This window comes from Psammomys obesus, unplaced genomic scaffold (assembly GCF_907164565.1).
Source record: "Psammomys obesus unplaced genomic scaffold, mPsaObe1.curated_primary_1811, whole genome shotgun sequence".
NCBI classification, from domain to species: Eukaryota; Metazoa; Chordata; class Mammalia; order Rodentia; family Muridae; genus Psammomys; species Psammomys obesus.
In genome coordinates this window covers 404,254-419,524 of record NW_026586173.1, presented here as the reverse complement: position 1 = coordinate 419,524, position 15,271 = coordinate 404,254, and the positions used below count along the sequence as shown (strand labels likewise).

The 15,271-nt window shown below is 48.8% G+C and overlaps 2 protein-coding genes across 2 annotated transcripts in view; one reads left to right on the top strand and one right to left on the bottom strand.

The window, feature by feature from the left end:
- Positions 1–4,659, top strand: part of Cdon (cell adhesion associated, oncogene regulated) — a 43,135-nt gene extending 38,476 nt beyond the window's left edge. Inside the window, exon 13 of the mRNA XM_055601406.1 lies at positions 623–4,659. Coding sequence (XP_055457381.1) covers positions 623–786 — 164 coding nt within the window. The 3' untranslated portion in view covers positions 787–4,659. The remainder of the gene's footprint in view (positions 1–622) is intronic.
- Positions 4,660–5,527: 868 nt separating this feature from the next.
- Positions 5,528–14,571, bottom strand: Vsig10l2 (V-set and immunoglobulin domain containing 10 like 2). The gene is made up of 12 exons (XM_055601248.1): positions 14,490–14,571; positions 13,203–13,553; positions 12,674–12,949; positions 10,835–11,110; positions 10,061–10,309; positions 9,210–9,470; positions 7,608–7,898; positions 6,966–7,262; positions 6,201–6,323; positions 5,921–5,945; positions 5,761–5,813; positions 5,528–5,634 (listed from the first exon to the last, which is right to left on the bottom strand). The coding sequence occupies exons 1-12, from the start codon at positions 14,569–14,571 to the stop codon at positions 5,528–5,530; spliced, it is 2,391 nt and encodes a 796-aa protein (XP_055457223.1).
- Between the last annotated feature and the right edge of the window lie 700 nt (positions 14,572–15,271).

Genomic DNA, 15,271 nt, shown 5'->3' with positions numbered 1-15,271 from the left:
GAGGAGGCATTTTGCTCCTTAGGTTTCTGCTCTCCAGTGGCCCGAGAACTGTATCAGGAAGTTTTCTGTGGTCAGCTCGCAGATAGCTTAGGAAACCTAAGTGGGAGTGTTGGGTACTTAAAGAAAAGATAAGAATGGATAAGAGAATCTTCGAACATCCTTCATTCTAGATTCTCTCCCATCCAGATACTAACCAAAGCTGACCCTGCCAACACGCTCAGGGTGGTATAGCAATAGATGGCTCAGGTTGCTAATCTCATTGCATTAGGGGAAGTTATCCAACCCAGTGTGAGTTCATTAGTACCATAGCAGAGGACTTGCTGGGACAGTGCATTTTGTGAGGATGGGCCCTGCATTTCTTTGAGTTCACTGTAGGAGCTATAATCTTTATTTAAGGTGCTTTTTTAGGGGCTTTTAAGGGGAAATCAATTTAATTTTTCAAAATGACTTACATAGTAACTCATGAGAATTTGATTTTATGAATGTACTTTCTTCTCAGATTCAACCCAAATCTAAGTGGCCTTTTTGTGTGTGTGTGTTTACTCGACATACTGTTTTCAGAAACAGCCGTGTGAAGATCGTTTATTAGTCTGTAATGTATCCGAATCTCCCTGCTTTTCAGGAGCCAGCAGTGGGCATTCAGAGGCAGAGGAAAAAGTTCTAAGTTGGAATCCCCTTATTTTGTCACCTGTCTTGGAGGACTGCACTGAGAAGACAGCGTGGTTTCCTCCTGGCCTTCCTCTGGATGGGTTATCATCAGTCCTTCAGCAAGCCCAAGAGACCTGAGGATGCACACAGGCTTCTTGACACTCCCACTGCAAGCCAGCAACTGCACAGCACAGGCCTGGGGGCAAACTGTGTGAAGGACATTAATTCAAATCAGAGAAAATCATTATTTATTTTTTGTAGCAGTAATGTCATGAATGTATCTTAAAATGTGTGCCCTTTTATATTATTTATGCCTTAAGTTTTCCCTCTTCCATTTCTTTCTTTCCCTCAATAGGAACCCCCTCACCCTACTTTTTAAATATAGTTTTCAATCATCTGGAGAGGAGGGGGATCATTCTGTATTTCCCAGAACCTTTAATGGCAGTAGGAACTTGTGCTGGGTCCCATCTTTTGGCCTATTTAGTTGTGGGGAGGAGGACTGCCCAAGCCAATTTGGAGTTTGCCACCAGTCATTTCTAGATGGAAAACTTTCACTTTTCCCATGTTACCAGACTTTCTGGGAAGATTTAGAATTCAACTGTAGTTGTCATCATATGTTTATAATTGCAAACTCAGCTGACAAATTTTATGACTGCTTTCCAGAAAAGGGCTAATATCGACTTATTTTCTCCCTGTACCTGGGTAAAAGTAATGATCAATTAGCCAGTGTTATGAACATGGAAGCATGTAAGGTCTGGTTGGATTATTGCATTATGTAGAAAGGAAACCAGGTTCAGAAAGAAAATTAATGCCTTCATGGTCCACTGCTTTAATTACGTTAATTTACAAAATGGTCACCATGGGCTCTTTGCACTATTTGCAAGGGTATGTACAAAAAAGACTTAAAGTGATAGCTTGAAGAGAAAGATATTATACTCCTTAGAAGAAAGAAGGGGGCTGAAGGGACCTATTTAAGTGAAGCTCTTCATTCTATTCCCTCATGCTCACGTTGCTATACCATTTGAAGATTGTCATTTTTGTCACTTCCAACATAGGCAATATCCTGGAAGATAGGAGTGAGCATGCTTGAGTAAGCTTCTGCCAATACAACAGAACACCTGAGGTGACTACCTTCTAAGTAGAAAAGGTTATCTTGGCTCCCACTTTTAGACCTTTTAGTTTGTAGTTGAATGGACCTGTGTTGAGGGAGCATATCATGGTGGGTATGCATGGTGGAGCAAAATAGCTTATACTCTAAGCCATAGGTAGGACATGAAGAACAGGAGCAGAGTGTACAGGTCCTTCTGAGAACATGCTTCCAGTGATCTGAAGACTTCGCACTCGTCCCTTGTTCAAGATTCTACCACCTCCTAGACATGCTGCCATGGGAATCCGTACCGTAACACATAGGCCTTTGGAAAACAGTATCCAAACCACAGCAGAGTGTCAGGAAAGGCTTAGTTTGAAGAATGGGTTTGTGAACTCAGGCTCTGGTCAGCAGGGTCTGTGCATCACAGTTACTGTTCCCTGAGTGACAAGGACATTACAGCTGCCTTTGGAAGGCTTTTTTTTTTTCTCCCTCCAAATGTGTAAAACAGAAACCCTAGGCACTACAAATGCATTTTGTAGCTTGAACCAGGCCCTGATGGATCGCTGCTCTGTTTTTAGATGGTGTATCCCTTGGGAAACAAAACCAGAAAATTAGCCTCTTTATGTGGAATCAAACAATCCTAGGATACATTTTGCTTTAGTTTCCCACAAATTGCAGCGAAAGTGAATAAGAAACTGAAGTAATCAACTCTACATAAACTTGTCAGTATTCCCTTACATACGTCTGTATCTTTTATAAATAGAACTGTTAGTGGAAATGTGCTGTCTCAGCAGGACCACTGCACTAGAGTTACTCCTGTAGAGTGCGGTGAATAGAATTCCACAGCAGGGTAGAAGTGAGTTCTACGACCCCAGGGTTCGTGTCTGTAGTAGAAGAGATCTGCAGTTAGTTTGGGAGGCAGCTAGCTGCTGTAGCCTTATATCTGTGACTTGCAAAGGACAAAGTCCTAGTGCACAGGACATAGAGACACACTATGTGTTTTGCCAGTTGAGTTAGAACAAAGCTGTCTCAGAGGGGAGTTCAGGAAAGCAGGAAGCAGTTGGTTACCATGACTCGTGAAACAGGTGTGGTAGCATGAGTCTTAGATCAGAACTGCTTTTAAAGATTGAATTTGACATGGGGCTTGCCCATGAGGAATAGAAAAATGACTTTATCTTTAGGGCAATCTCCTTGTGGACTGCTTTATTTATGATTAGTAACGCTGTTTTAAGTGTTATCCCTTTTATTGTATTTTATTTATAAAAATGGCTTTATATATTGAGATATATAAATATAAATATAAATCTATATAATTGCCTTTAGGAGTTTGAATTCTCCTTAGTGTGAGTTTCTCTGAACTTTCATGCCCTACACAGTCACCAGAAATGGTCCTAGTGAGTGTCACTTCCCCTGGAATCAAGAGGCCATAGGAAAATGTGGGCATAGCGCGCATTTGCGGAGAACTACTGTGTATTTAGCTCCCTGTTTGTTCGTGTTCTCGCATCCAACCCCACAGCAAACAAAGCAGGCATGAAATTCCGAGCTCATGAGTGAGCTAGAGCCTGCTCTGGAGCCCAGTTTTCCTGATCCACCACCCCTGCCTCCACTCACCTGCTTTGTGCAAGTGTTACGGTTCACTCTCTGTGGAGCCAGTCCAGAACACGTGCCGTTGTCCACCCCTGCTGCGTCCTTTCTCGGTGAGGCTCCGACTGCAGCTGGTGGGGCTTCCCTCTGTCTGCCCTCATCCCAAACTGGCAGAGTTCTTTGCTGAGCATTTCATCTTTAAGAGTCTGTCCTTGACACCCTGTCCTTACCTTCACCCCACTCCTTCCCTCTCCCAGCCCTGTAGAGGTTTGGCCTTCAACAGGCTCAGTGACCATGAAGTTGGTAGGGCCACTTCATGTTGTGGATTAAACTTAACCCAGTCCTAGTAAATCATGTCACCTCTCCCTGGTTGTGTTTTTCAATTATGTGCTGACTTTGGTGAAGAGTGCTGTACAAGGTATAGGTTAATTGTGTTATTATAAACTGTTGAAGTGACCTCATTGTCAAATAGTTTTTGCTGAGTTCTCTTTGTATAGACTCAGTCTCTGAAGACCAAGGCATCATACTGGGCTGATCACGTCACTTCTTGCCAGCATCAGACTACCAAGAAACTATTTGGAATTGTCCTTTACCTGTATTGCTTGCTCTTACAGCATTGACTCTGAGGTGCATGTTTTGTACTATATTGAAAAAATGTTTTATTTTCCTTAAAGTTGTGATACTATTTCTGAAATTGTACATACTCTAAATGATGTAGTTTTGGCAGGTTCTATTTGGTTGATATGGTTTTATATTAAAACAGAATGCTGCTTCCATTCACACAATAGCCTGTGAAGAGAGGTACCCACATGCTCCTGTGTTCACAGGGTGGCCCTGTGGCTTGTGACTACGATGTATAATTGTCCTATTTGGAAATTTTTCAGAACCTCCACCTTGTGGCTTTGCAAATCCCTTGAACACCCAACGGCCCAGCCACCTCTCCCTTGTCCTGATTGCCAGGACTAAGAGGGACCAGGACCATGGGCAGCTGTCTGTGGGGGAGTCTGAAGGACCCAAAGGGAACTTAGCATGAGATAAACAGGAGGATGGGAGAGAAGCAAAGCGAGAGGAGATTCTTCTCTATCTGCCTGTTGCTGCAGGATCCTTGGAGTGTGGGCTTCAGGGTGGGATGTTGCACTTCCAAAGCAACTTGCTTTACCGACCTAAATAGTGGAAGTCACTCATCTTCCCTGACCAGAAAAACAACAGAATCCCATCTGTTGGGTGTAGCCATTTTGTATTTCCCATACTTAAAGAAACTGCTTTTAACTCTTAGGCCCCATCCTGAGAACTGTGCAGAACGCTGAAACCCTTTTCTAATAAAGCCTAAATGTAAGAGAACCAAAGAAGCGTCTTAGGTTTCTTCCCAGTTTTCTGTCTCCTGTCAGGCGCCACGTTCCATACTGCTGGCAGATCAGCCTTGGCTCTGTCGCTGTTTGTTCTCCTCTGAGTCCTCCGCAGAACAGCTCTGAGTCCTGATTCTTCCAGTCAGACAAACAAGCATGCGCTTGTGTTTCACCCAGATTGCAGGCTCACACATACTCGGAGCCAGTGACTCACACTGGCAGCTGTCAAGAGTGTGACTTTGGAACAGCCTCTGCTCTCTGTCAGCCAGCTCCCCGAGGCCCGGTGGCTGGAGTGTTGCTGAATACCTCTGCTGGCAGATTCCAGGAGGCTGACCACTGCAGGGACAGCGATGCTCCTAAGCTGCATTTGGACAAAGGGAACTCATACCTATGCACCCAGTTCTTCCTGCCAATAAAACATGGCCTGAGCAACCAGCTCAGAAGTTGTAATTGAATATCTCTGCTAGACATTAGCTATAATTGAGTTAGGGGTTGCTCAAACCAGTGCCTTTTTTTCTTTTCTTGATTTTTTTTTTTCTAGAAAGACCTTAGTTAGCTCTTAGTTTTCTGGTGTCAGAGACATTCCCTGTATGTACCATTTTCAGTTGCTCTCAGATATCTTCCCTGTTGCCTCCTGTTGTGTATTTTTCTCTATCTGCCACAAGCTGGATCATGCCTTGTTTTGTCATGTGGGCTCTGCAACTGGACCGTTTACCGCTTTTCGAGTTTGGATAATGAATCAGCAGTCATTGGTATCTATGTGTTGGATGCAGAAGGGTGAGTTGCCTCCTTGGTTTTAGGGCCGACGTCTGATGGGATCATTCCACCCTGCTTGCCTTCCCTCAGCCTGTTTGAGGCTTCATGGACCTTGTGGAGTTGCAGTCACTGTGATGGTGACATTCACTGGAGCATCAGTGGAGTCTTGTACAGGGTCTGAACTTGAGCTTGTAGTTGCTGTTTCAGTGCCTAGAAAGAGAGCATGAGTGGCTGAGGAGTGAGTGGGGGTGCTGGGGGGGGCTGCTCTCAGAGAGAGCACACAGCATGCATGGCAGCCGGCAGTGGACTCTAGTCATTGGCACAGATGGTGCCTACCTGCTGGTGTCTCAAAGCTTTCCCTGGAGCCCCTCTGTTGCTGTCTGTGCTCCCTGAGGTGGGTAAGGGAGAGAGGAATGTTAGGGGCATCTGCACCTTCCCAGCCTTCCTTTCCAGCTAAGAAAAGTCTGGACCCCAAAAAGATAAGCTGCACACTCACATGGGAACAAGCAGACGACGGAGGCCTGTGGGAAGAAATGAAAGAGCATCACTTGACCAATGTAGCATGGAGCCCAGGAAAATGGCCCTCTCCCTCATAGTGGTTTCCCATACCAGGGTCTCAAGAGCTTAAGGGGAATGGCCCCAGTGCCTGAGATGGCTGGGGTCTTGACCTTCAAAACTCATCACAGCAAAGAAAAAGTCTAGATTCTCCTATGGGTAGGTCTACACCTGGCCACCCTATGCAGTCAAGCGGCCTATCTGTTCAGATTCCCACTCACAGGGGAAAGTGTGTGGGTGCCGGGCAGCATACAGGAACACCAACAGGGAGGCCACCAATGTCACCACCACTCCTGAGCCTGCAGCACCCAGTACAGCTGGGTAGGCACTGAAGGCAGGGTCCACTAGGAGGTGAGAACATGGATTGTATTAATTAGCCCCATCAATGAACTTGGGCAACAGTGCCTCATGGGGTACAGAGATGGTGCCCTGGTCATCCCAAAGGCTCTGCTACCCTTTGTAGGGGGACCCAGGGAATGTGGAGTTCAGCCCTTTCCCACTGGTGGGGGTGTCCTGGCTGCCTGGTGCTGGTGGTTTACATCTCCAGCCAAATCCCCATTCTGGCAGAAGATACATAAGGCTACTATTTTTCTTGGCATCATGGGGCTGAAGGAGCTAGGCCATAAAATAAGGAATTCCCAGGACAGAGGGAGCAACAGGAAACTGAGCCCTCCTATTCCTTGAGAGGTGAGACTGAGGCACAGATTGGGCTCCTCTTAAACCCTCAGCATCCCATTCTTTCTCTAGTTTCTTTGTATTGAAATTGGCTTAGGGATCTCCTCCTATGCCTGGGGCTTCCTGAGCTGCCCAAAGAGAGGAAAGAACAATAGTAAAGGACAAGTAGAATGCACACATAGATAGGCTAACGGAGCCATCAGGATAGAAGCAAAGGACTGGAGCAGGGTACCCTGTGAGGGGAGGATGGGCCAGGTTTCAGTTCTTTGAGGTGGGGAAAGTTGAGTTCCTCCCTATTGCCAGCCTAGCACCTGGTGTCTTCACCTCCGAAGGATATCCTGCAGTGTGGTGATTCATAGCCAGGATGCGGAAGGCATAAAGGACCCCTGGGTCCAACCCTCCCAGACGCCGGTCCCTGCTCTCTGGCTCGATGTCACTAGCTGCTACCTCCCAAACACCAGCTTCTGAGCTTGGGACACTGGCCCTCTGCTCCACCAGAAAGCCCGTCAGGTTCCCGGGGCCGTGGATGGCCCACTGCAGCTGCACCTCCCTCCGTTGTCGCCGGTAGGTCAGGTGGCTGATGGTGACGTTGGGAGGGGCTGGATACCCTGGAGGTGAGTGAAGATGGAGATACATACAGGCATCTGGCTAGCAGCAGTCACGCAGCTTTCCCCTGCGGACAGACAGTCTGCAGAGAGGAGAGGTGGGATGGTGTGTACATCCCTGAGCAGCTTTCCTCTCCGTTTTCTCATTGATAAAATGGAGGTGTGGAGTTCTGTGCTCGTATATTTAAGATTCCGTCAGATTCATGATCCCCTAGCCCATCTGGGTCATGCCCTAGGAGATAACCCAAATTTTGGAGAAGGTAATTTTCGGAACTTTCTGCAAAGCCCTCTGCAGCCATTGGTCACCTACATCCCCTGTCACAGAACACACACATCCCTGACACTCACTCAGGACCTCCAGCAGCACATTCCGGCTGCTATTGCCTAAGGCATTTCGGGCCACACATTGGTAAGTGCCCCTGTGGTGTGCTGGGTCAGCATCTCGGACTTGAAGGCGCAGGTGGGTGCCCTCAGGGTGTAGCACGAATCCATAAGTACTTCCTTTCAACTGCTGTTGCTGGGGTCCCAGCCAGATGAGCTGAGCAGGTGGGGTGCCCTGCTGGAGAGCACAGCCCAGCCAGGCCTCTTCTCCCTCCAGCACTGACACTAGGGCTTCATCCACTGCCAGCTGTGGGGCTTCTGAAGAGACAGAGAAGGTGAGGCTGAATAAGCAGCTGCCCCTGGCTGGTGGAAAGGCAGTAGCCAGAGCGAAGAGAGAAGGCAGCTCTTCCTAGGCCACTCGGCCTCCTGTTCAGAGTTCTGATATGGTTTGCTCTATAGTCTGCTGGTCATTGCAGAGTTTTTGAATGTTCTTCCACCTTCCTATCCTAGTGTCTGTAACTTCAGGTAGGGGCTCTGCTTACTCATTTCTGCAACAGCACCTACCAGGGGTCACTTTCCTGCACTGGCCTGCCATCTCCTGGCTGGCACAGAGAAGGTACCTCAGCTTCTGAAGGTCCTTGACAGTCAGGTGCCAACAAATCTCTTACAAGGGAATTTCCAAAGCTGAGTAATCAGGAAGGAAGTATTTTGGCTGAGGATATCCTTAAAGCCCACCAAAGCATGCTAGTCTCAGAGACTTCGGAGAGCAGGTGGGAATCATTTGGTGAGGCCTGTATCATACGATAGCTCCTGTTCACTCTCCTGACATCTCCAATCTTTCAGTATTGAATTCTTCTATTTTTCACGTGTTCATAGACTGGGGAGTGGGTGAAGACAAAAGGAGGAGCCAAACCGTAGATAAAGCCACGGACACAGGTAGAGAGATCTTTGATTCGTAAAACACTGAAAGCCAAGAACATGGTCAGGCACCTTCCTTATGCAAATACAAAATGAGAAAAGCAGTCACTGTTCCCACAACATTCAATACTGCCTGGGGATGTCCCATACCAAACATAGCCATCAGCCATAGGTGACCACTGGGCACTCGAAATGAGGCCAGTATACAATGAGATGTATGGTAACTTATAAATATGCTGCAGTTTCAAGACAGGGTGGAAAAATGTTAAATAACTCATAAATAGCACTGTTACATTGGAAAGAATTTTAACTATATTAAATTAAATGTTTTACCTCTTCTTACTTTTTTTTAATATGGCAACAAAAATTACATATAGCTCATATTATATTTTTATTGGACAACACTGACCTTGACCAACCTCTCTCATTTATTGATTGAGGGGTGGGGCTGGCAAGATGGCTCTGTAGGAAGGAGCTTGCCACCAAGACTGACAGCCCAAGTTCACATGGAGTCCCCAGAATCCACATGGTAGAATGAGAAAATCGACTCCCACACATTGTCCCCTCACTTCCACAAGAACAGAGTCGCAAGTATACACACACACACACACCAGCCTCTTGACTCACCTTTGCAGCCCAGCACTGCCCACCTTCTGGTTCTAAAGGACTTCCCTCTCCCATACCCCAAAGCCATGACTAGGTCCTGCTCACCCAGCCTGAGCTGGCAGTGGGAGCCAGGGGCCTTGAGTGGGTGAGAGCCCCGACAGGTGAACTCTCTGCCTGCCAAATCACTCTGAGCCTGCAGAAGGTAGACCGCCGGCGAAGAGCTCGGGTCCCCCGGGGACTGCTGATGTGTGTCCAGCCAGCTCAGCGTTGCAGGAGGTTCACCTCCAGGCCACTCACAGCTCAGCATGATGAACTGGTCGCCTACTGTGGCTGTGGTCTGGCAGGTTGGGTTCCCCGGAGGTTCCCCTGGAAAGGAGTGATAGGATCAGTGTGGCCTTGTGGGAAGAGGAGGGGCTTGGCAGGCCCACCTCTCCCCAGCTAATTCCTCCACTCAACTCTTATTCCTCATCATTTATCCAGGGCTGACCACGTGGCAGGACAAAGATGGGAACACACACTAAGTAGCTAGTGTATAAGTTGGTGAGTACTAGATTACAGGTAGAAAAACAGTGGTGGTAAGGGCGGTCTTTGAAGACAGAATCACATTGGAACTCCGTCTTGGGTGTGGTTGTACTGAGGAAGATACATTGGCAGAGGAGAACATTGGCAGAGAGAGCTCTGAAGATCTGTTTCCAGATCAACATGTAACAGGCAGAAACAGAATGTAAGGTTGAGGGTGTCACAGGCCAGGGCTCCAAGTGGGAACTGAAGAGGGCAGAGTACATGATGGACAGGAAACTGAGAACTAAGTGTTACCATCTCCTTGTTCCCTGAAATGTCTGGGAGTCAGAAGTCCAGACCTTAATCCAAGACCTCAGTTCCCTCTAGATGCCCCCTGATTCGTACCCACATCTCCTGGAATACCAGCATTCTGGGTGTTACCTGTGTCTACTTACAGAGAGTGACCCTGCAGAAAATGGGCATGGCCAACGTTGGGTGCTGTCCCATGCACGTGAAGATGCTGCCGTTTGGAAGTCCGGTGGCTGGATAACTCCAGGTGACACTGCTGGGGGCAGTCGGGCCCATCCCTTGGGGCCCTGCCCAGTGAAGTTGGGCATTTGGAAACCCCCCAGTCCAGTTGCATAGCAGGGTCACACCTCCAAGGGTAGGGAGCACAGCACAGGAGGGCTGCCCCTCAGGGGGATCTGGGTAGAGAGGTGGGTGAGAAGGAGCTGAAGCAGCTCCCTTGCCGATGCCCAGCAAGCCAGGCCCAGGTTGGGACACGGAGAAGTGAGTTGACAAAGGAGAGGGAAACAGGCAAGTGAGGGTTGGTAAAGAAAATGCTAAGCCTTCAGGTCAAGGAACAAGGAGTTGAGGGGTAGGCAGTTGAGAGTTCCTGTGGGATCCCCAGGCCCCTGGGAAAGGCCTTTGGTTCTCATCTTGGCCCCTGGGCATCTGGCCTCACTGTTATTGCAGCGCCCTTCTCTGCGCCTCAGTCCAGGGCCTTGAGACCAGGGGAATGGCAGCTTTGGAAGGGGGCTATGGAAAACTAGGAGCTTCCCCTCTCCCAGCCTCTTCCCGGGGTCTCCCTTAAGCCTTTCTCTAGTTCTCCAGACACCCCTTACCCCACTGCCAACAACTTTGACACCACGTCCCTCAGATGGTTGGAGGCTGCCAGTGCACATTCGAGGCTAAGCTCCAGGTCTGGGTGCCCTCCCCCCAACACTCACAGTAGATGGTGAGCTGCACGGTGGTCTGCGTGTGGGTATCTAGATGTCGGTTGTGAGCCAGGCAGGTATACAGGCCTGTGTGGGCGCGGCTAGCGCTGGCAATGACGTAGGTGGGCCCAGTGTGGATCTGAGAGTCATCACGGAACCACACATAGTGACTGGGCGGATTGGATGCAGCCAGGCAGCTCAGGATCACCTCCTCCCTCTCACTGGCCCAGAACCCGTCCTCAGTGAATCCCAGTGGCTCCACAGTAATCACAGGCTTGTCCGGACCATCTGGAGGACAAGGAGGGTCCATCACATCTCTCCATCCTTTGTCTTTTCATTCACTCATGCTATTGTTGCTGATTCTCTTCGCCCATTCCAGGAGCACGCAGTACACAGCGGCTGTCCGTAAGCCCTGTGCTGGAGCCTCCTGCCACTCACAGACTGGGAAAGGTGAGCCAGTCAGAGGCACAGTACAGTCCATAGTGGGAAGGACCGGCTAGGGGCAGGAGTCGCACGCTGTGAAAGCTGAGCTTGGACTGCAGGGTTGGGCTGAAGCAGGGAGTCTACTAGGCAGATGAGAACAAGGTCGAATAACTGCTTGCTCTAGGTGTCTGGGACTGAGGTATTATCATAGGAATGTCTGGCCACTCCAGACTCCAGAGGGAAGAAAACATGGGACAACATTCTGAGCATAAACCCTACAGACAGCCCTATTCACCCTGCTGGGTGCCAGCCTTCCCCTCTCCTGCTCCAAAATTAGGATCTCCACTCCTGACATCCTCTCCAACTCCCAGGGGAGATGGGAGTCTCTGCCTGCCTCCATTCTGCTTCCACTCCTTTCCCTAGATAGCCTGCTCTCTTCACGGCTCTGTGTCTGCAGTCTGTAACCCCCACACACTACCTAGTTTCTGGCTGATAGAGCCGCCATCAGTCCCTGCTCCTTAAAAAGTGTGGACCACGGGGCCAGGTGACAAACTCTTGAATGTCAAGAGGTAGAGGCAGGAGGATCAGGTGCTCAAGTCTAGCCTGGGCTGCATAGTGAGTTTGATGCCAACCTAGAGACAAAAAAAACAAAAACAAAAAAACAAAAACAACAAGCGAATGAACCAACCTCTCTAGACTACCACTGCTCTACAGATGCATGGGGCCATATGAATTTAAATTCTAATAGTCAACTCTTAGTAAAAATAACCAATCAAATAAACTACACCAGGTTTTATTTTAATACTTACGTTTATCCAAATATATTCAGGACATTATTTCAATAGCTACTCAGTCTAAAAGTTATTGTGTATTTCCTCACTCCAAATAAGTTTTCAAAATCATGGGTGTGATTTGCCCTTGTTAGTAGAGCTCAAATTGGCCTTGTTCTCAAGTGATCGAAGACACACGTGTGGCCATCGTACTGGACACTGGAGCAGCTTTGTCTTTCTTCAGCCTTCACCTTCTGGCTTCTAACCGGCACTCCCAGCCTCAACTTTCAGGCCAACTTGTTGTCCTCTCTACTCTATGGCCCTTTTCCCTGCAACCCCAGGGGTCCACTGACCAGTTAGAGCCCTGTGTAATCAACACAATGACCCATTTTTCAGGCTAGTCCCCATCTTGTAAGTAAGGTTCTGACTATGTAGACGCCCTTTCCCCGGGGGAGTGGGGAGGGGAAATCATGACTTTCAAAGGTTAAAAACCTTGACATGAGAGACATTTTGGGCCCTGATGGGAAAAATCATCGTCTGCCTCTTGCCCTTTGGAATCTGTGGAAGGCTGGAGCACACTTGTGAAAGAATTTGGGGAGTGGAACCGGAAGAAAACTTGGATAGGTAGGGGGCAGCCAGTGTCCCAAGTTCAACTCACAGATGACATCTAGGAAGGCGCCATCACTGCTCAGCTGGTTGACCGCATTGCTGGCACGGCACACGTACCAGCCTAGGTGCGTCCGATTGACTGGATCTAGCTGGAGCCTTGGCTCGGAAAGCCCCACCAGGACCTCGCCAGAGCCTTGGGGTGTGTGATGGTGCCAGGAGAAGGTCAATGGCTCTGTGCCCTCCCTCACAGCACACGTGGCCACCACGGAGAGTCCTTCTACTGGGGATGAGTCATTCAGTTGCACCCGAGGCTTGGACACAGGCACTGACCAGACGACAGAGAAGCCTTGGGTTTGTCACATAGACCAGTGGACCGTGCCCTGTTGTCCATGGGCTTGTCCAGTCACTTAATCTGGAACATCCCTTCCTCCAAATCCCAGGCTTTCTCACTCCCAGGAAGAGCTACCCTTTAAATCTGGGGCCTACCACATGCAAAGAAAATGGGAAGTCATGCAAAGAGATACAAAACAGCTGACAGGTCAGCCTAAGACTGGCAACAACCAGATCTGGTGCTTTACCCAGCACGGTGAGTGTGAGGTACAAGTAGGTGGTATGGACCTGGCCACCGGACACGAGCAGGGTCTGGCACAGAAAGTGGCCATGAGCACCCTCTCGGAGTTCCTCTATCACCAGGCTGCTGTTCCTCAGACTCACGACCCCCAGAGCTGATGCCCCAGACTCTATCCTTGTAGAGGCTCCATTGGTGACTGCTACAGGCTGGAGAACCAGGGAACCCAGTGGAGTGAAGCTCCAGAGGACTGCGATGGGGGCAGGGCCGGGTCTGCAGTCTAGCTCCACTGAGCTGCCCCGTACTCCTTGGATAGACACATCCTCCTCCCTGGGGTTGTTGGAGGTTGGGTGGGGTTTGCCTGGGAACACAAGAGGCAACCACGGTGTCTGTGCTGATCTAGATTCCAGGGTGCACTCCCCCTCATTTCCTGGAGCCTGATTCTTGTTCTGTAGGTCCAGGCAGACCAGTGGGGTTCAAAGAGTCTGTCTGGCTATTTATGGGGCTTGAAGGTAAGAGACAATCCCTGAGGAAGACCATGGGATTCCCTGATTAGATGCTAACTAATGTAGAGGGGAGTCTTCCTGCCAGCCTGCCTTCCCCAACATCTATCCATCAAACCATCTGCTAAGAGTACAAACTCATGGGCTCCACCTCAGACTAATGAGTAGGAATCCCATAGTCTGAGAAGGGTCCCAGAGACCAGGAGTCTAATTTTTTTGTTTGTTTTTAAGATGTATTGTATTTATCTGCGTGCATGCATGAATGTGTACATGTGTGTCTGTGTGAGTATATGTGCCCTTGCGTGCATGCAGGTGCGTTTGCAGAAACCAGAAGAGGACATTGGATTCCTCAGAGCTGGAGAGACAGGTGCTTTCAGAGACGCCCAGTTTGTTGCATTGGCCCTGGGGCTCCCCGTGATTGCTTAACCACCAACCCATTTCTCCATCTCCAAGACAGTGCTTTCAACAAGCACTAAGGGCACTAAGGGCAGTGTGATTAGGTTGATAACAATGGCAATTCTGGGGACACGGGGGCTGGAAGTGTTCCAGGCTAGGATTCCAGCTCTGTCAAATCCTATTGTGGTCCAGGGCAGAGGAGAATGCCATTACCAGTCCACCCAGCTCCATCGATTTGTCAACCAATAATGGAGCAGCACATTAAGTATTATAGCTAGTGCATGTGCATGCTAAGCAAGTCATAGGAATGGATGCCATTAAACGGCCATGTGAGCGCAAAAGGAGAAGAAATAATAGGATGTGAGACAGGGATGGAGGAAGACCTGAGTGCCACTCACCTGAGGCCCCTGGATGCAGAAGACAGAAGAGCAACAGCAGCCGGCAGCTGAGTGGTCCCTGATTGGCACTCACACCCACCATGGCCCCATCAGGGCACCTGAGGGTCCTGCCTAACTTCTGAATCTCTCTCCTCAGGGCACAGGTGTCCTGAGAGGATGAGGATCAGGCTCAGGTTGCCAACCTCAACGCTCCTGATACCCCTGCTCTCCTATTACCCTCGTTGCCCTGATAACTCATGAATTATTTACCTGATAATTCACTCTATCCATAACGTAGGGTTAGGGAGGGGAGGACCTGGCTGAGAGGACGATGGGCCCCTGCATTTCTAATGGAACGGTATCAGAGAGTATCACTGAATGTGGTGGTGAATAAGGCCTCCTGCCCCATTCCAGCCAACTGCTTGACATTGGCCTTCCCAGGAAGGGCACCTATAAGTTCAACACATTGATGGATGGCCTTTATCCCTTCTTGGGTTGTTCCCACATTTTGTAGCAAGAGGTGTAGAGGGAGGAGCCAAACATGAGTGAAGGACTATGGGATTTCAGGAAGTTTCCAGCTTCTTGGAACTTTGGTAACACTATAGAAAAATGAGATTATACTCTAAGTTATAATATATTGTGAACATTCCATGAAAATTTATATTAGTGTGTTTCGAACACTTAGATTTTGGTAATGTCCTAGTTCTTGATTCGGGTAGGGCCATAGTTCATAAAGCCTTGAGTTTTTATGCACTTTATGTATATCACACACATGTGCATGTTGTGCACACACACACACACAC

Coding starts and splice junctions, on each gene's coding strand:
- Vsig10l2 (XM_055601248.1), bottom strand. CDS start 14,571: ATGGTGGGTGTGAGTGCCAATCAGGGACCACTCAGCTGCCGGCTGCTG. Junction 13,554..14,489: donor TCTGCATCCAGGGGCCTCAG/GTGAGTGGCACT, acceptor TTGTGTTCCCAG/GCAAACCCCACCCAACCTCC. Junction 5,946..6,200: donor GCACCCACACACTTTCCCCT/GTGAGTGGGAAT, acceptor TTCTTCCCACAG/GCCTCCGTCGTCTGCTTGTT.